Source organism: Orbicella franksi, chromosome 15 (genome assembly GCF_964199315.1).
Source record: "Orbicella franksi chromosome 15, jaOrbFran1.1, whole genome shotgun sequence".
NCBI classification, from domain to species: domain Eukaryota; kingdom Metazoa; phylum Cnidaria; class Anthozoa; order Scleractinia; family Merulinidae; genus Orbicella; species Orbicella franksi.
Window position 1 is genome coordinate 397,701 of NC_138159.1, and position 20,674 is coordinate 418,374.

General features: G+C 40.1%; 1 protein-coding gene across 1 annotated transcript in view; it reads left to right on the forward strand.

Moving 5' to 3' along the window:
• LOC145470857 (phospholipid-transporting ATPase ABCA3-like) overlaps window positions 1-18,163 on the forward strand; it is a 35,835-nt gene extending 17,672 nt beyond the window's left edge. Inside the window, exons 19-45 of the mRNA XM_081454734.1 lie at window positions 1-18; window positions 1,074-1,179; window positions 1,529-1,608; window positions 2,261-2,544; window positions 3,163-3,354; window positions 3,836-3,921; window positions 4,592-4,853; window positions 5,394-5,519; window positions 6,022-6,138; window positions 7,746-7,916; window positions 8,213-8,323; window positions 8,679-8,779; window positions 9,372-9,440; window positions 9,620-9,758; window positions 9,934-10,005; window positions 10,394-10,486; window positions 10,703-10,790; window positions 10,959-11,062; window positions 11,406-11,435; window positions 12,052-12,209; window positions 12,686-12,752; window positions 13,127-13,230; window positions 13,364-13,456; window positions 13,812-14,005; window positions 14,332-14,546; window positions 14,958-15,083; window positions 15,496-18,163. The exon at window positions 1-18 is cut by the window's left edge and continues 167 nt beyond it. Coding sequence (XP_081310860.1) covers window positions 1-18; window positions 1,074-1,179; window positions 1,529-1,608; window positions 2,261-2,544; window positions 3,163-3,354; window positions 3,836-3,921; window positions 4,592-4,853; window positions 5,394-5,519; window positions 6,022-6,138; window positions 7,746-7,916; window positions 8,213-8,323; window positions 8,679-8,779; window positions 9,372-9,440; window positions 9,620-9,758; window positions 9,934-10,005; window positions 10,394-10,486; window positions 10,703-10,790; window positions 10,959-11,062; window positions 11,406-11,435; window positions 12,052-12,209; window positions 12,686-12,752; window positions 13,127-13,230; window positions 13,364-13,456; window positions 13,812-14,005; window positions 14,332-14,546; window positions 14,958-15,083; window positions 15,496-15,576 — 3,287 coding nt within the window. The 3' untranslated portion in view covers window positions 15,577-18,163. The remainder of the gene's footprint in view (window positions 19-1,073; window positions 1,180-1,528; window positions 1,609-2,260; window positions 2,545-3,162; window positions 3,355-3,835; window positions 3,922-4,591; window positions 4,854-5,393; window positions 5,520-6,021; window positions 6,139-7,745; window positions 7,917-8,212; window positions 8,324-8,678; window positions 8,780-9,371; window positions 9,441-9,619; window positions 9,759-9,933; window positions 10,006-10,393; window positions 10,487-10,702; window positions 10,791-10,958; window positions 11,063-11,405; window positions 11,436-12,051; window positions 12,210-12,685; window positions 12,753-13,126; window positions 13,231-13,363; window positions 13,457-13,811; window positions 14,006-14,331; window positions 14,547-14,957; window positions 15,084-15,495) is intronic.
• The last annotated feature ends 2,511 nt before the right edge of the window (window positions 18,164-20,674 follow it).

Here is a 20,674-nt window from a genome sequence, read left to right on the forward strand (position 1 = left end):
TTTTCCAAGAAATAGAGAGTAAGTTCAAAGAACAGCAGGTAGAATGAGTAACTGGAAAATAAGTCGACCTCTCTACACTGTCTCCCTGAAGAAGAGAGCTAAGAGGCCACTTGAAAGAGGTGGCTTTCGTCCGGAGGTTTGACATAAATGATTAAAGAGGTCGCTGTGAGGTGGAATGAAATTCAACCCTGCTCATTATATATAGATAGGTGGCCATTAAACAGAGGTGATTGTAGCACATCGTTGACTGAAGGCGTTATTTTGGCCAGTTGAAGGATCTACATCTGCAATTCCTAAGGAAACATCTCATTATTAACGTTTCCTTCCATTAGTAAATATTTCCAAGAGTGCTAAGTTTAGACTTGACGAAGGAAAAGTTGTTTCCTTTAAGGTTGAACAAGTACAAACGACTTTATCCGCTAAATTAGCTATCATTTAAACGATCATACACTAGTTGTTCATTTATAAGTGGAATAAAAAATGACTTCACTTGTGACTCTGCAAGTTAAAAAACCTTCAATAATCAGTTTACCTGTTTTGTTGGGTTTGTGGCGTTACGGACCCTGCAAGATACAAAACATACAAATTTAGTTACTTTGTAATATTATGTGCATGTATTCAATCGTATTAGAGCTTTGCATTCACCGATCAGATTTGTTTGTTTTCATGTACTTGTATATTGTCCATAAACCATTATTACAAATTCTTTACTTACTGTATGTGCGTGTCCATAAACCATTTTTGAGGATTAGAAAGACTTCAGTTATAGTTGTAGAAGATGTAAACTTGTCGAATCCTTGTAGAATTCTCTACAAAACCAAAACAAACACTAGTTTTTCTTCAGTGAATAGTCAGCAGCATGTAACTTAACTTAGAAGGTCTGGGAAGGTGTTAGCCAGACTGAAGCTATGAGAAAAAACTTCCTAGGCACCTGCAAACGGCTGTCGTATTGTATAATAGGTTTTTGCTGTAATGAAAATTGTCACTAAAGTGAGTAAGCAAGTAATGTCATTAGTTTGTTAATTGATTGATTAGTACAATTTTGATTTGTTTTTTCTTTATTCAAACTGTAGATAAGATGGATGAATATGGTATCACTAGTTTTGGAGTATCTGTCACAACTCTAGAGGAAGTGTTCATGAAGGTTGGAGAAGGAGCCGAGAAAACTGTGGATGACTTGTACGTTTAACACAGCATTACCCACTTAACACACTTACACTCTTTCAATTTTGTGCCTGGTCTATATTTGCTTTTTTTTGCCAGCACTAGTAACGTATTGTGCCACAATTCAATGAACGTGGCAAATCAACTTTATGTTTCCCTTTGAGCTAATTGGATCTATTAAAGAGATACTATTATGAGTATTACTTCGAAATGTCAAAACCCATATATATGACACATTTTCATCAATGGAAACCTAAAAATAATGGCCTAGCCTGATTTCAACCTATGTCCATGCACAGGAGCTATAATCTGTGAAGAAGCACCATCTGGATTGTGAATGTAACTCAAGGTTTTGATTTTTCAGAGCCAAGGATCATGAAGTTGCTAGTTATGAGACTGAGCAGATTGTTGATGTACCTGGGGCTGAAGACATGCAGAGTGGAGGTAAGCAGTATGCTAGTTGTCATGCACATACTAGAAACTGAATTAACAGATTAGCGAAGGGAGAGATGGACAAAGCAACGAAATGATTGATATAGGAATACACAACTGGAATATACAGTTAGCTAGACAGAGAGTCGGGTAGACAGACAACCAGGAGGGCAGGCAGACAGACAGACAGGCAGGCAGACAGACCGGTAGACAGTCAGACGGATGGACAGACAGACAGACGGATGGACAGACAGGCAGACAGAGAGACGGGCAGACAAACAGACAGGTGGAAAGACAGGCAGACAGACAGACGGATGGACAGACAGACAGACAGACAGGCCGACAGACAGACAGACAGACAGACAGACAGGCAACAGACAGACAGATGGACAGATGGATGGGAAGACCAACAGATGGACGGACCGACAGACAGATAGACAGGCAAGCAGACCGACAGATAGACAGACAGACGGCTGGACAGACCAATGGATGGACAGACAGACTGACAGACAGACAGACAGACAGACAAACGGATGGACAGATAGGCAGCTGCAGACAGATGGCCAGAGAGACAGACGGATGTGCAGACAGGCCGACAGACGGATGGACAGACAGTGGGATAATAGAATAATATTTTGAGTAATTTGAATGTTTGTGTCGTTAGGACTGGAAACAGGCATGAAATTGAAGTGGCACCAATACAAAGCAATGTTCATAAAGAGGTTTTTGAACTCCAAACGCGACAAGAAAGCAATCGTCACACAGCTTGTTCTTCCTCTTGTAATGGTTCTCTTTGGTTTGTTGCTGATCACATCCATTCCCACCAGAGACAATGACCCCCCACGTGTCCTGAAGCTGTCCAACTTGAGCGTGGATGACATCTACACTAAAGCATTCTTTGCAGATTACAGAAACTTGAGTTCTGCTGAAAAGTCAACAACCTTCAAGGTAACGACCCATCTATTTTACTGGTTGAACCAACAAATATCATAATTTGGTATTACGATACATGCTAAAGCATATAGCCTTAGTCACAGGAAAGCAAGTGCCCGAATGAACGTGTTCACGGCATGTACATGTAGTTTGGGAAAACAAAATCACACTGAATTTCAATGTTACGTTCCGATTAAGGTATGCTTCAAGTGAGAATTAATCAAAATCACGAATTGGAATACAGATGAGTTATTTCTACCTTTTTAATTCAGCACAACATCACCTTTTTTAGGGCTGTATTAGCAACCAGTTAATGCATCATCCACTCTAGTGTGTTTTCGAAATTGTTTTCGATGATGCATGTGCTTTTGTGCCTAGAGGACATTACTAAACTACTGTTATCGCAGCGTTTTCTTTGTCCACACTAAAATGCTCTCAAATGCCGATACTCTACGAGAAAGTGCCGTTTTCAAATGTATGCGTTTTCGATGAAAACGATGAACTTTTTTTGACTGTTAGTGACTGGGTAGTAGACAAAACTGCAGCAAACAGTATGCGTTCTGATACACACACTTGTTTTGACAGGAGAAATTAGGCAAACTCAGAAACCCTGTATTTCTTTCTTTTTTTCAGAAAGCCAACACATATCTTGAGGGCGTAAAAGTTAATGTGGATGACATCACATCTAACGTTTACAAAATCCGAGATTACAACAGGAACAATGGAATTTTTGTTAGAAACAAAAATTACACCACGGTTGATGACAGTAGCGTATCCTGCTGTAATTATGAGTATTTTGTGCTCAATGCCAAGTGCAGGCAAATGGTGAGTCATTTGTTTAAGCAGAAAGCCAATAAAGTCAACAAAAACTTGCAATATTTGTCCCTAAGAACGACAGATAAGCCGCATATAGTCTAGATTGTACAAAACTAAGGATCGACATTTACAACACGAAAATTTGAAAGTGCAATAGTGTTTGTTTGAAAAATGTTAGAAAAATAATGTTGATCGTTTTAGTTGTTGGAAAAACCAGTTCCAACCGAGTACTTTGACCAGTATTTTGCTAGACTGTACCTGAGCATGTCTGAGGCAACAACGACAAAAACAACTCTTACTACCATGATTTCAGTGTTGGAGAATTGGTTTTTGCAATGTTTGATAGGTGCAGGTATTGCAGTAATTATGAATCTATTTTGGAACAAATGTGGAAAATCACCATTAGTTGAATTGGTTACTTTTGTCATGTTCTGGTTCAAAATGGTAGACATATTGATCTCATTAGACGTTTAAAATTTTCATCTCTCAGTTTATCAGCGAGGATCTGTCACCGGACAACTGTACAGATTACAACTTTGGTTACAATGACTGTCCCAAATGCATCCAAGCTAGACTGTATGTACCTAAGTAAAGTGTGTGTACCTAATGTAAAGTGTACGTACTTAATGTAAAGTGCATGTACCTAATGAAGTTAAATGAATATTTAATTAAGTAAATATCGACGAGCTTAGCAATTCGTTTTTGGTAGCAGTTTAGCTCTCAGTGCAGGCTGGGATAACACTTCACCAATTAATAACAACAACAAAAAAAACTTTAGTTAGTGTCAAGTGTATCTAATACTGTTGTGCTAACTGGGGACGCTGTAAGTATTTAAACAAATATTGCAAATAGAACATAAACTTTTAAGAATCCCAACTGGAAGAGGGCTGACTAGTTGGCTATTTACACGACGCGGTGGAGAAGTTGAACTCGGGACTAACGAGAACAAATCCAGATAGCGGCAAGGTAGAGGATTTCTACCACGGACCTCCAGATTTCAAATCCAGCGCCCTAAAGCACTTGGCCACGCCGCCTTTACTCATCCAATACTTTTATGCATGGCGCAGTAGATCTTACATGTAGCCTGGTTAGCCGTTCTGCTAATGTTGGTCGACCATTTTTACTGTAGCTAGCTATACCTTGAAACTTTCCAGGAATATTTCGCAGACTAACATGACATTCTTTCAGCTTACTACATGGACAGAGCCTCGGAACAGATTTTCATTTTCGTTGATTTTTCTTTTAGTCCTGATGAAAAAATCGACGATGAGAAATGTTCAGCAGTGGGTTGTCCGGGCACAGATCTGACAGACCTCAATACTTACTTCTCTCAGTACGTGTTGGAAAAGAGTAATGCCTCCAATTACTTCAATGTGTACGTTGCTGGTTTCTCGCTTGCTCCCACGACCTCCATGCCAATGGCTAAACCCTCAAACATGTCGAACAACACTGGACTAGCTAACAAGACCCAGGAGACCACAGAGAACACAGTTTGGTACAGTAACGAGGTAAATATGACTGTAAAAATAACAAGCAGAGATGCTATATAAGACAAGCTTGAATTGGACAGAAGTTAATCTGTAAATTCTTCCTTTAGATCTTCCTCCTGTTTTGCAAATAGACATGGCAAAGGTGAAGGCTGACTCGAAAACCTTCAAGTTCATTTGCTTTCAAGCTTATTGATAAAAACGGAGTCTACTACTATTAGCTGCACTTTTTTAGAGGGAGTTTTCACAAAGGGATAACCTCTTAACTTCCTTTTCTAGGGGCATCTTTCTTTTTCCCTTGTTTTTAGTTTTTAATTGTAAATCTAGTATGCTTCTAGAATAAATAAAGTATGTATGTATTAGTTTATTTATCAGATTAGATGCTCTTTAAAAGAGGTGTGCCTCAGGAAGACTTCAATCATTAATTGCCAGAATCATGATGTACATTCATTGTGGTGTAGACATTAGCACTCCATTGTCCCTACGTAACGTACTAAAAGTGTGATATTTCCAGGAAGTACGCCTTTCAGTTATAATGGTTTATATTCATTGTCTTCACAGGCGTTTCACACTATAGCAGAGGCCCTGAGTGCAATGTCTAACATTCTGCTGACAGATCAAATGGGCGATTCATCTTACGGTATTGAGGTTACAAACCATCCTCTTCCAAACAGTGTCTCAAACAAGGTCAGTTAATAAGGTTTGACATTTAGGTGATACTACAAAGCACAACGAAGAGCGGGTTTCACTTAAGTGTCGATACCTGCTTTGGATTTTTATAACTACGTTACTACGTTAAGCGATTGGCTTATAAAACTCGCGTCACTTTCTCAACTAATCAGAAGTAAAACCAAAACCAATTGTGACTGGCTCACACACGTTTTCCCGCGCTTCGCGTCAGCTACAGGTATTTGCTTCAACCTTTGATTGGTTCACTGGATTGTCTGTGTCCTGTGTGATTGGTCAGACTGATTGTTTTGGCTTTGGTTTTACGACACTCTATTGAAACCACGCTTAAAATAATCCTTAATAAAACTTGCAATATTATTTAGTGTGTTATGTAGTGACAAATAAGAGTGTACTAGGCAAACGGCTGGTTCTCTTAATCCAAACAGACTCTGAAGATTTCTTAGTTCTGTTTTACACATACAAGCAGTAATATATAAAAGTACCGATGGTTGTTTTTCAGGCCGATAACGTGACAGGTGACTTCTCCGCTCTTTTGCTGGCCATATTTCTTGCACTGGGGATGGCTTACATGGCTGCCAGTTTTGTTACATTCATTGTGCAGGAAAGAGTGTCAAAGGTAATTAAATATGCTAAATAATTACTGTTAATCGTTTATGCAGTGAGCGTGATTATTAATTTTTACAACATTTTTTTAGTCACCAAGCTGATAAATAATATTGATGATACAAGTAATATTTAAGCAAGATGCGTTCATCACAGAACTGATTTTCAGAACGGCCCTGCGATAGAAAAAAATGGGTAAAAAGCGGTAAGAAAAAAACTATAAAAAGTTATATATAAAAACGAGAAAAAATACAATTACAGCTACCTGTTAAAAATGGCAGAATAAAAATGCTGAAATGTAAGCTCTCCTATCTTCATCTGAAAAAGTTAAATAATACCTTAATAACTACTTAATAACCGAGAGTGAGGTCGTTAAGGGAAAATCTCAAACTGAGGTCTTGCCGTATTGACCTCGCTATCGCTCGGTCAATACGGTAGGCCGAGGTTTGAGATTTTCCCGTAGCGACCGAACGGTCGAGGTTATTAAGTTGTTTATTATATGGTTCACGAATTAAAGAAAAAAAAAATTATTCGAGCGAAGTCGTCAATTTACATCCGGCGATGCGCGCGTTTACTGATTCATTCATCGTCTCAAACCCAGGGCAAAACTACACAGTCAGTGAACTTCACTACTGTAATTCTTTACGGGAAAAATGATTGTCCCGGCCTCAAAAAGGTATTTTAGTATCGTAGAGCCATAACTTGATGAGGGAGTTTTTCCAACTTTTGTGGCGAAACGTCAACGCACATAGAAAAGACAGAAAGTGCTTCAAAATGGTCCAAACCAACGGTCTTTCGGTGAAAGAAAATACTAATGTTTCAGAATGCACTGCTCAGAATAACTCGATCTTCGCATTCGCTTTCGACAACATATCTTGGCCTTCTTCATTCTGGGACTTATGAATGAACTTTTCAAGCCTTGTGAGCGTGTAAAACTTCCTGCAGGTATCAGAAACACTGCTACCGACAGAAACCGCCCGATTGTTTACACCTGATGATCCTGGAAGCTGATTTTCACTTGCTTGTGTTGAAGCGAGGGAATCTATTTGATGAGAACTGAAACGGAGTTCAATATTTCGGTAATTATTGTGACTAAGATGATAACTTATAAGTTTCTTCGTGGTTTTCTGCTCAGGATACGTGACACATCTGCCGATGGCGTTTTTCACGTAGCGATTTTAGCTTTACTCAACACTCGACAAACTTTGATTGTTTTTCACTAGTGCTCGCCAAGGTTACCGGTAAGTCAAAAATGACTTCCATATAAATTTTATTAAGGAAAAATCCCTAAACTTTTAGCTACTCGGAATTAAATTTACTTCTCTTACTGTTTTTAATCGACTTTCATCGTTTCAATGCGCTTGAATTTTCCGAGCCGGGCTCTTCCTAATTTGTATAATCCGTAATCGGCCCGTGGGCATTACAGCTGCATAATGACCGCTCAGATCTCGCTCTTAGCCAATCAGAGCGCGCGTTATATCGGCCACAAGCCAAAGCCATATAATAAAAGGTAATAATAACTTGAAAAGTTATCATTATTAATAATAATAACTTAAAAGTAATGATAACTGACGTTCTGAACTAGAAATTAAATCTAGGTAATTGATGTTGTTATTTCAGGCAAAGCACCTTCAGTTTGTCAGTGGAGTGGATGTATTTAGTTACTGGTTTGCCACTTACACCTGGGATCTCCTCAACTATTTAGTTCCTGCTCTGGGTATCCTTATTTTGTTTGCGGCATTTCAAGTGGATTCTTACAAGGATGAACTAGGCATTGTCTTTTTAATGCTGGTAAGTCGACCAAAGTCACCTTCTCATGCAGGCTTGCATTGTCAGTTACTTGGGATTTGATAGGTAGAAAATTGCAAATAAAGTTTAAAACTTTTCATCTTCCTTTTAAAACGTGCTAACGACTTGACAACGATCTCGATTTCGAACTTTTTTTTCGATTTCGTTTTGCTGTCGAGTGCTTCGCCCTTGGGCCCTAAATCGAAGGGGGGAAAGGAGCTACTCAGGTTGTACTTAGTTATTCAGCATTTTATTGACCTTGAACACTTTCGCTAAATGTACCATTTGTTCTCCTGCAGATTCTGTTTGGTTTGTGCGTGTTGCCGTTTGTTTACTGCCTGTCATTTATATTCACCTCTCCTCTGGTTGGGTATGCTCTGACTGTGTTTGTACTCTCCATTCTCAGTCTGGTAAGTGAGTGAAACCCAATGAAAAGAACAAGGGCTAATCATGCAAACAGTGTTATAAAGCATTATCGTTATTAGGAAAAGCCTCATTTGCATTTTATTTGGAAAACATTTACAGTATTATGTGGTTTCGCATATATTACTAAAAAGACAGTGTGCCAGAAAAATTGTTATATGTTGTCATCTAAAACCATTCGGCCGTTCTTAGACATTTTAACAGTTCAAAGGAAACGATGTTGTGGTCAACGGACATCTAAGATTTCAGAAGGGCCAGTCATGACGTTTAACCTTATTATTTTAATTCCAATGAACATGTTTGTTTTACTTGTTATGATTGTCCATATCTGTTACCTTTCAGGCGATGTTGATCACAGTGTTTGTCTTGCAATTACCATCGTTAGAACTCGAGGAGGAGGCGAAGATTATGCATTACGTGTTCATGTTGATCCCGACCTACACGTAAGTATTCTGGGCTCCGGCTTTTGATTCTAAATGGTTTTTTTGTTTTTGCCCGTGTGCGTGTGTATTTTATTTCAGCGACTAGCATTGCTTTGATTGACTGCTTTATACTAGAGGTGCTCTGCATTATTAACTGACCAAGCATGAAAAACCAAACAAAAATATTTACAGTCTAGTTATGAAAAATGTGTCATTAGTGAATCACATATGTCATGATCACAGGGGCAACTGTTCGTCAGTTCTTCAATAGTCTCCTTTTGAAAGACTGATTTGACAAGCAGGACATTCTCATTTTTCTACTATACTGGATTATCGAGCAAAAAGCAAACAAAGTAAAGCAGCAAATTGCAAGGAAAAACGTGCAGGGCAAAAACTGGTACCGAACATTGAGGAAAAGTGAGCAAGGTCTCCTGTTTGGTGTCTTGTACCTAACCTCTATTTTGAGAATGACCATTCTTTTTTCAATGTTTCCTCTGGCAAAACGTTCCAGGATAGAAAAACAATAGACTTTGCAGATATTCCACTCCTGTTACAAGTGTCTGAAGAGTGTGTAGTTAGAGTTCACAGTAATTATTGAATGTTGTCTTTACAGGCTTGCATACAGCTTTGTGGACCTCAACCAAAACTACGGATTCCGTAAAGTGTGTAACGAATCTCCTGAGTAAGTACACGGACATCAGGACACTGGTTCGAGATGTCTTAAACAAACTTTCGTCATTGTGGTATAGCTTACTAAACCTACATGTAGATATTTTGCGACAGAAGGAAGCATCTGTCCGTAGTTAAACTTGGGACGTGTCGCTTTAATACTGAGTAGTGTTTCTTCTTTCTTTTCACCAGTGCCGCACGAGCATGTACAGTACAAGGGGTAGTATATACAGACAATGGCTTGTCATGGGAGCGTCCAGGGATTGGTCAAATGGCTCTGTATTTATTTGTGGAAGCGGTCGTGCTGTTCATTTTGGTTTTGCTAATTGAGGTGGGACAAGAGCTATGATATAGAAAATAATCTGTAAAAATAACATAAATCGTACTTAGCTGACCTTCTGCTGTAGTGCTGTTTGGTTTCTGCTTTGATCTAGTGTATGGTTATCGCACTACTGGTGTTGTACCAAAGTTACCGTTTGGATATTTATACTATTACCTTTTTTCAGGTGCGTTTCTTTATCGGTGCCAGAACGAGAACATCTAGCAGGGCGGCTGGATCACAACGACAAGGCAATGAGGTAGGGCCCCTGAGTTGACGTTTTAAAATTCAACATATGAGAATTATTTAATTTGAAGTCAACAATAAACCATTTTACAGTTCAGTGACTTGGCCTTTGAATGGCAGCGAGGCTGGAGGTGATCTTGTTTTTATGAAGACCCCAGTGCTTTTGTTGTGTAAATCAAGTTGTTCTTATGCTTACTAATTGGCATTTAGATGAGAAAAGCAAAGAGGTCTGTATCAAAGCAAGGTTTCCTCCAGCCTCGCTCGAATTCATAGGCCAGGTAACTAAGAACACAATTGTAAAATGGCCTAGTGCACATGTAAGTGTCACAGAAGGTATTTTGTCCATGGTATACTTATTTAGCACGGGGTTTAAACTGCAATTATAAATTATTGTTTCACAGGATGAAGATGTCTACAACGAGCGAGCGCGTATTCAAAACATGTCATCTGATGCGATTGGGGCCCAGTCTGTTGTGCTCAAAGACCTGACTAAGGTGAGAAAGCAAGTGTTGCAAACATGCAGCGAAGGTTGGAGCTGGGCTCAGTTGTTCAAAGGACAAAAAACGGTCTCCGCTGGATAAATCGAGCAAACTACGCTATCCACTCTGGAGAGCGATTTATCCATTGGATAGCGGTAACCACCCTTTGAACAACCGAGGCTCGACTGCTAGTGTGAACAGTAGGGTTAAACCTGGTTATTTTGTGTTCAGGTATATGGCGGTACAAGAGTCACTGCTGTTGATCATCTGTGCTTGGGAATTCCTCGTGGTGAATGTTTCGGTTTGCTCGGAATAAATGGTAAGAGGAATGTGAAATCAAATGTTGATATTTTCGCTTTTGTGGCGTACTCTTTCCTGTCCTGTTAGAGTGGATATTGAACTATCTAAACACGAGTTAATGGAGAATTGCTCGTTGTTTTGGGCTTGGCTCTGAAATAGGTTAGTGATTCATTTGTTGTGTTTCTAGGTGCTGGTAAGACCACAACATTCAGCATGTTGACAGGAGATCTGAGCATCACTGAAGGGACTGCCTTCCTGGATGGATTCAACATTCAGACAAACTTAAGAGAGGTTTGTTAGCTAGCTAGAACGACATGCAGTGCTCTTAAGGTTTATTTAACAATGAGTTCACTTTGGATATGAGTTAGCTATAATCATCTCATATTCAACAAGCGCGCCCTCAAAATATAGCAAACTAAACTAAACTAAAAGTAAAAACGCCCCCCAAAAGCACGCGTACGCTTTAATACGCTTATCATATCTGTAGAGCATGGTATAATGGCTCATAACCCATGATGGCTAAGCCAATGAAAACTCTGGAATTGCATTATCCAATGATCCAGTTTTGATGATAACAGTTACACAAGGCAGAGCAGTTACTTTGTTCACCAATACAACTCGTGTCTAATTTCAGGTCCAGCAGAGGATTGGTTATTGCCCTCAGGTCAGTTGCTCTTATTTACTCGATTTTTACTTAAGGCTACACCCGTAAATAACCAAACGCTTGTTACCACCCGGTCTGTGTAAGGTCTGATACTTCACTTTCTTAAAGTTATGATTACAAAATCTGGTGTGAGAGCAATTCCAAAAAGGTCTAATAACTTGCCTTCATAAAAACCCAGGTCATATCACGTAATTAAAGTGCATTTCCATGTGGACGCATGTGTATTCTATCATATTAGATGCTCCATATTGTCTCTATACTGACGTTCAAAGGAGCTAAGTCACGGTTTGCGCATCTTAAAAGTTTAGCCCAAAGTTTTCAAGTTCGTTGTTTGTAATCCGTGTTAATCTTCTCCATCCTTCACCATCGTTGTTCCATTATGGTCTATTGTTATCTCTTAGTGTTTTTCTATCTTAGCTAACTACTATTTTCAGTTTTCCTTCAATTTAAAGGTAATTTTGTACGCGCCAAAATAACTCAAAATACCGTGACTGAGCTCTTTAGACACAAGGTTACTGTTAACCAACCAACTGTTAAGTTTGGTATCCTTTAACTTATTTAGGTTGACTGTAGTTAAATACATGAGGTTTTCCACCATCTCAATTTTCATCCTCAGTTTGATGCCCTCATTGAACGTCTAACTGGCCGTGAAATGCTCACAATGTACGCTCGTCTTCGGGGTGTGCCATCAAATAAGATAGAAAACTTGGTTTCTGCTACTATAAAGCACTTAAATTTGACCAACTGGGCAGATAAACTGTGTGGAGACTACAGGTGAGAAAAGTTACTGATAGCCCTTTTTACGGTTAACTTTCCTCATTTACATTGTAATATAATCTAACACGTAAGCTTACATGTATGTGAGGTAATTACGGACAATTTTGTAGGTTCTGCCTGGCGAAATTACCTCGCATCCACGTTGGATAGCATTGTAATGCAAATAAGAAAGCTAACTGTGAACAACTATTAGACAGCCACTGTACGATAGTTCTGGCTGTGTTCTGTGATTGTTAAACCAGTAAGCCACATTGAAATCACGTTCATTTTGTATAGGGAATCAATGCCACATTTTTGTAGCTTTTCGGTTCAATAAATGACTTTCGATGATGGGGGAATACTGGAAAATCAATACCGAAATCATAGGATTACAAATTCGTGTCGTGTTGTATGCAGATTGTAGCTGTATGAAGATCTTCATTAACAGTGTATGTTATCTCTACAATATGCATTGTACTGTTTTTAATTCGCAGCGGTGGAAACAAACGAAAACTCAGCACTGCCATTGCGTTGGTTGGTAACCCTCCAATTGTATTTTTGGTGAGTGAAACTGTTTACCATTAAGATTATTTGAATATATTTTTTGTATGAAGCATTGTCATAGCAAACCTGGACATCCACACCCAGAGTTTATCACTCACGCTGTCCACATATATAGAGATCGAAACATCCTGGCCCATCTCCCCTCAGGATAAAAGCTTTTTTTACCCGGGTGTGCAAAGTGGGCAGATTGTCTTGGTAATGTACCTGCAAACGCAGACAATTTTTTGGCACTGAGAAACAACAGGCTTGGCACTCAAACTGTCTTACGTTGTTTGACGGCGTGGAGACGTCCCCCAGTTATATCCTCTATGGGTCACAGTGGTTTCCCTCGTGGTCACTTCGTGCTTGTAAATTTTTTTTTGTCACTGAAGGACGAACCCACCACTGGTATGGATCCAGTTGCTCGCCGTTTTCTGTGGGATTCCTTGATGACTGTCATGAAAGGAGGCCGATCCATTGTGCTGACTTCGCACAGGTAACTGAGAAAAACTTTGTTCTTTGTTATACGTGAAGTTCAGTTAAATCTTCTACTGGCAAACACCCAGTTCATTACTTTGTCTGGTGCCAATTATAATGAGAAATTAAACCCTGTCATTACCTGGTTCCAGCATGGAAGAGTGCGAGGCTCTGTGTACAAGACTGGCGATCATGGTGAATGGGCAGTTTAAATGTTTAGGATCCACTCAACATCTCAAGAGCAGGTATGTTGTTATTTTCTATGGAGCAAACACGGTCTGTATGAAGCTGGAATGTTTTTTTAAGAAAACTAAACGCCCGTTCTAATTAACAGGACAGTGAGTTTTAAGAGTTACAGATTAGCACTGTCTAGGCCAAGTTTCCTCAACAATGACACTGTAAATTTTAGGTTATATGCTAGCTAGTGTCATGAAGTGTTTTCTCCTGACCATCTTGAAAATTTTAATTTATGTAGTAACATGGGGCGTTGAACTGTTTTCTCTTGACCATCTTATCATTAAAATCAAAGTAATCAGCAGAGTAAGTGAGAGATTTTTCTCTCTCAATGAGTCCCTGACAGGCATAATTTTGTCGCTGCAGATTTGGAACTGGTTACACTTTGATGATCAAAGTTGCTGGCTCCATTCCGTCCCAGCCCCCGCAGGTAGCCAACGGCCTCCATCCTGCTCCACCCATCGCCGCGTCTGGGCCTCCTCCAGCAATGGTTTTCACCAATCCAGTGGCTACCGCTGAATTGCCGGAAGTCAATGAACCAGAGAAGTCGCCTCCTGAAGGTGAGGCTATGCTTGGGCACTTGTCGGTTCAATAGGCCATTTCCAAGTTGCCTTTTACCTCTGTGTCAAGACGAGTCTTCGGGCGAAACCATTCATATAAAAATGTGTTCCGCCTCTAGGTTAATTTTCATGCAAATCAAACTAATTTTCGTAAGGCTTTAAAAGTAAGGTTTTCAAACAGAGGCACAAGGTAACTCGGAGATGGTCTATTTTTGTCCGTTCTCGTTTTTGTTATTTCTTAGTTAATATTATCCAGACCTTTCTCTATGGAGGATGATAGTTTTAACAACTGCGTGTAGAAACCAGATTATTTTTGTCTTGTACAGGTACTCCTAATGGTCCACCTGGAGTAATCAGCAGCCGCGATGTTCAACCTACTGTCCCCATCTCTACCTACCCGGCATATCCTACTCAATTCCAGGTTCCACCCGGCCAAGTGCAGCCGATTATATATGACAGCGGGCTCATACAAGCTGTGACAAATGCGCAGAACTTTATCTCTCAAACTTTCCCAGGAGCGAGGCTTCTGGAAAGTCACAATGTAAGTTTGGACGGGTTAAGAATGTGTCAACTTGAGCATCGTTATTGTTGTTAAAGAATCACTTTTGCACTTTTGTTGTTACGTGGCCTGGAATTGATGCGCATCCTTACTAACATAACACTTTGAAAAACTTTAATTATGGAGCAGTGGTGAAGTACTGACTTCTCTTCGCTCTTTGTTTTGTACCAAATTCAAGTAGGCAGGTAAGGAGAATCAAGAGCCTGATCGTCCTTAAAAATTCCCGTTGATTAAAACCAACCTCTGCCAAGTTGAATTTTACACAATGCAGCGAGAATAGATTACATGTTGAACTTAGCAGATAAGGTGTAAACTATTTCATATAGTGTAAAGTCGTGTGTAGCTTGCTTGCCATGTGGTGGTGGTGTTTAACCTCTTTTTTGGCCATTTCAGGGCGTTCTGCACTTCCAGGTGGAAACCGAAGGTTTGAGTTGGTCTTACATCTTTGGTCAGCTGGAGAGAAACAGAGCCGCTCTGAATATTGTGGACTACAGTGTCAGTCAAACCACACTTGAGCAGGTGAGTAATACTGAGAAATTTCTTTCGCAATAAAAACTCCAGGTAGTGCTGAGTTAAGGGTTTAAGACACGACAAGACAAATTGGGACTACGCGTAAGAGTAAACGTGGGCTGTGGCTGTCTGTAAGGTAAAAACCCTTACAATTATTGAGAGCTAAGCACTGTCGAGTTAGTGATATTTAGGCTAACCTGAGCGCTATTTAGGTAGCCGTAGTGTCATTTTACCATTTCCTGTTTTAAAAAACGCTTATCAAAACGTAAATTTGTTAAAGTTATACTACACGTAGAGACATACATATACTATTTTTTTCTTCAGATGCCTAATTTTACCGTGTTTAGGAACGTTGATTTAGCTGTTTCAAATCATGGTTAACAAAGGTGGCACAAGTCCTTACAATGTATTCTTTCCGTAGGTTTTCATCAACTTCGCTAAAGAACAGCATTCTGAGGAACGAACGTCTGTGAAAAAACAATGTGGATGCTTTTCGTGTTAAGAGGAATATTTTACGGTCAAACTATTCATTTTTATCATGTCCAGCTTTTAGTTAGTCTCTGTTCTTTTTTACCTTCTTCTGGAAAGATTGCTGCATGTTTGGCAGTGTTAGGGAGATGGAAGTCAGGTAAATCACTGCTATCTGTTGTCCTTTGTTTCTTAGCAATGTGCCCCAAAGGGGCTCCTACAAGGTAAACTAACTGGCTTGAATATTTTCCTTGTCAATACCATATTGTAAGCAGACATTGTTCTGGAACGGTTTTTACCTGTTTAAGAGTTTTAGAGAGATGGAAGGCAGGTACAACACTGCTATCTGTTGTCCTTTGTTTCTTAGCAATGTGCCTCAAAGGGGCTCCTACAAGGTGATCCAACTGGCTTGAATATTTTCCTTGTCAATAACTTTGTTGTATGCAGACTTTATTCTGGAACGATTTTTACCTGTTTTTAAAGAGTTTTAGAGAGATCGAAGTCAGGTACATCACCGCTATATGTTGTCCTATGTTTCTTAGCAATGTGCCCCAAAGGGGCTCCTATAAGGTGAGCCAACTGGCTTGAATATTTTCCTTGTCAATACTTTATTGTAGGCAGAATATTTCCTGGTGTCTTTGCAGTGCGAAGGCTTTGTTGAATTTATTGTTAACAGTGGAGTGTTATACATTTGATCTATTTATTCCATTTTATATTATTTACTTTTATTTATTCATTTTGTTTTCTCATCACGGCTGTAGCATGTGACTCAAATCGGCAAATATAATCCGCAAATTTATGATCCATGTTCTCGCAAATTTCTGATGTGTGCGTGGTAGACCACATGACGGTTGTATAATAGGGTTGGGAAGCAGCTCTTGTGAGGTTTCCCATGAATGGCTTGATGTCCTTTGAGAGGACAATAGAACAAACCAGATAAACAATGCCCTTAGCGCCAAAACAATAACAGCTACTAACAAGCAAAAAAATTACAAGCTTACCAGAGCTGCTACACTTCTGGTACAATATTGTAGAGCGTTTTCAATCACAAGGCGAACCACGTGCAAATTTATTGGAACAAAAGGTGTTTACATAAGAAAAGAGTTCCACTCCCACAGGATTGGTTTGGTACACCAACATGGCTGCCGTGACGTCGTGAAAACACTCTGTAAGGTCCTGGGTTCGACCTCTTTTAGGTAAACTGGGAAATTGTTCAGTTATTCACCGCGAACAATAGACTCGGCACTTTTGAGCTTAAAAGAGCTCTTCTTGTACGAACACTTATTTCAGTCCGAAACAAGCGGTCATCCTTGCTTTGCACGAACGCGTAATTAGTGTGATATAGGGCTAAGGCTTTAAGAAATACAACATCAACTCACCTACCCCTGCTGACACACCGCAGCGGTTTCTATAACAATCAACTGAGACGTAGTCTCCATAGCGACTATCTCAGACAAACCGTATCGTGGGTTAATAGGGATTCTTTGATTGCCAACATTTTTTAAAGCATGGATCAGGAAAGTGAACTAAACAGAACTGCGCTGGTCTCTTTTAACGGTCGCATGTCACGATTTAAAAACAACTTTTTTTTGCCCCGTAAATAGTAGCTGTATTTTACATAGTGTAAAGTATACTGTAAATTTCAGAAAACGATTGTACTCTGGTTTAGAATGTTCTCCGATATTTAAAAACACTGCTATGTGAGTTAAAATTCATTTTATTGTAAGTTATATTCCATTAAAAAGTAATCGTGCATTAATTGTACATTCTTTCAATACTCCTGGCGAGTACCGCTAAAGTTGACTAGACTCGCAAATAGAGGAAGTTGAAAACTTGGGTCTACTTGCGACTACGTTTGACCAGGCCTTGCGTGCTCTTGCGTTGACTTGCGATGACTTGCGCTCGCTTTGGTCGAGATCAAATTTGCACGCAAGTCGACGCACGTTTTTCACCGTTTGGCCACCCAAACCAAGTCAACGCAAGTTGAGTGGCGTCCATTAACCTATTAATTAGCCAATGAAATCAGGATATATCTGCCTTGAAATGGGTTTATTGTGACTTGTGTGTACTACAGTCTTGCGGCTACTTGCCACTACTTACGAATCCGTTTGGCCAGGGCTTTGCACCTCGTCTACAACAACGCAAGGGTTAGTCTACTTTGCTAAATTTAAAAAACCTTCACTACTTTCAGTGCACGTTTGCACAAACACTTGGACTTAGTAGTCTGCTACCCCTCTGAGTGTAGGATGTATAGCTACTTCTGCAGCCTCCTACTCAGACAGTTTTTAGATTCCACGGACCAGGAATGCGGCTAAGGACTACAAAAGTTCATTCACGAAGACCATCAGGTTTATAACTGAGAACGAGAATTTTGGATCTTGTGTTTTCCCCTGTGCCTGGACTTATTTATGCTGCTATGGCCGATATACACATGGTGCTGGGGGCACTCCTATATAAAAGGACGGGGGTGCTCGTAGGAAATTTTGAAAAGAACTCGTAAGAGGTACCAAGATCCTGTTTTGTAGGCGTGGTTTGAATTTTTTTCACCCTTCAGAAGTACCAATTCTGAAGCAACTCATTAGATGACATCGGGCTCAGTACTCTAATAGGTACTGCGAAAGCCCCCCCCCCCCCCCCCTGTGGACCTTTAAAGGCTGAACACCCTAAGAGGTACTAGATGTGCTTTTTAACCCCTGAAAGGTACGACGAGCAACCCCGTCCATTTTTATTATGGGAGTCCCCCCCCGGGGGGGCTTGTATAGAGAGATTACGTTTTACTTCATGATTTAAATAATAACTGCAAGACAACTTTGCCACTCGGTAGGAGAAAAACACGCTAGTTTTTAGGTGTTTTCGCCTCAGCAGAGTCAGGACTCGCCGCAGGCTTTAAGCGGACGTCGAAACAGGAGAGAATGCCTGGGAACCAGGCTAGTTTGACACCAAGGAAAATGTTCCGTGGCCGCTACACCGCCTTCAGTTCTATTAATACTCATTATTTTTCATCATTCGATGCATTTTTCCTTCCTTTTTATTGGCCGAGAGGCCACCACGTGACCTGCAAATAACTGCCTACAAATAATGCTCTGCTCACACATAATAGAAACCACGCTCTCGGGTGAAAAATGGCATATCTCTTCCCTGAGCTGTCAGAGGATGATTTGAATTTGAAAACAAACTTGGTGATCGAATAATAAAACAATTATTGAACTCGGTTATCGCAAAATATCGTGATTTGTCAGTGTCTCGCAGACCAATTATTTGCCTCGGCCTTCGGTTTCGGCAAGTCAGTAATTAATCTGCTCGCCACTGACAAATCACGATATTCTGTTTAACCTCGTCCAATGACTTTCCATTACATGAAGTCTACATTGGGCTTATTTGATTGCCTGTTAAGTGCAATTAAGTGACATTAACGCTATTTTTATGGAACGTTTGATAGGAAACGTTCTTATAACAGTATCTGAAACTCTCCTTTGCGTTGGTGTGAAACAACTCTTGACACACCGCTAGCTGTAAACATTGGGCAATGTCCAGAAATGCCTCGTTCAACATGTTACGGCATATGTCTAATGCTAAAAGTACAGTATTTTAGAGTTCGCGCTTTTCATTTCCACCATTCAGTAGATCGTGAAAAGCATGTTAATAACAGCCACCATCAATAATGAAAGCGCCAACTTGAGTGAATTGCTGGAACAAATAATACCCTCACACGGATCGTAAAACCCTGAGATCTTAAACTTGGGCACAGCGAAGATTAAAGCAGAAAAATTGCACGGCGCGTTGTTGACGTCGTCGTCGTCGTCGTCGTCGTCGTCGTCGTCGTCGTCGTCGTCCTTGCCCTTGCCCCTCTTGTCCTTCTTGTCCTTCTTGTCTTCCTTGTCTTTCTTGTCTTCCTTGTCTTCGTTGTCTTCCTTGTCCTTCTTGTCTTTCTTGTCTTCCTTGTCTTTCTTGTCTTCCCTGTCTTCGTTGTCTTTCTCGTCTTTCTTGTCTTTCTTGTTTTTCTTGTCTTCCTCGTCTTTCTCGTCTTCCTTGTCCTTCTTGTCTTTCTCGTCTTTCTTGTCCTTTTTGTCTTTTTTGTCCTTTTTGTCTTTTTTGTCCTTTTTGTCTTTTTTGTCCTTTTTGTCTTTTTTGTCCTTTTTGTCTTTTTTGTCCTTTTTGTCTTTCTTGTCCTTCGTCTTTTCTTTGTCGATTCGATCTTTGTAACTGATGGAATCTACAGGAGCCTGACAGTCATTAATCCTGGGATATTCGCGAGGCAAACAAGTATCAATACCATCAGTTTTAGTCTGCAAGTAGAAATACATATCGGCTATTGAGCTTGTTCTGTCAAGATGGCTGAATATTGGCCAAGTTCTTTTCTTCAAGTTTATGGACCGAGACGGGTTCGAGGTCCATAAACACGCAAAAATAGAACGAGAACAAGGATATATTATATGGAGAAAGAATACTATTTTGTTGCGGGACACAGCGGGTAATCTCGAGCGGACAAGATAGCACCATCTTGCCCGTTCGGGTAGCCAATCACAGCACAGATTCGATTCACCTTGACCGCTCACGGAGCTGTAGCCATATAATATGTGATGGTTTTATTACAGGGTGGGCCAGTCGATCATAATCTAATTACAAACGTTACTGTTGAGCAAAAAAACTACCGTGTCGTCTTACGAAAATAGTCGTCATCCTTGCGTTTAAACCGTGTGCAAATGTTATCACCATTAAAGGGGAAGGCCACTCCAAAAAACGTATATTTTTTTGTCAACGCTAATAAAAACCTTACTCTCTCGCCGAAGTTTCAGCCTCTAAAGTGCAGGTTTTCCCTATGAAATTCGTCTCCAAAGAAGCCCAAAATTCGAATCGTTGCCACCATTTTGAACAGTACTCAGCAGCCAGGCCGCGTTTTCGTGACGTCATTCCGTCCGAGAGATTTTGTCCAAATGGCTTGCGAAGAGCCTTTTAACTACCACTCTGGGTTATGGCTGCCGTAGAGCCACATTATTTTGAATCAAACATGCTCCAGACTCCGAAATGATAGCATTGAAAATAGTGAAATGGATAATCACTTGGAAAAAAAAATAGATTTTGCTGACCTTGTGAAGGATGCCAAGTCAGGTGCAGGTTTTTCTTCGAGTCGG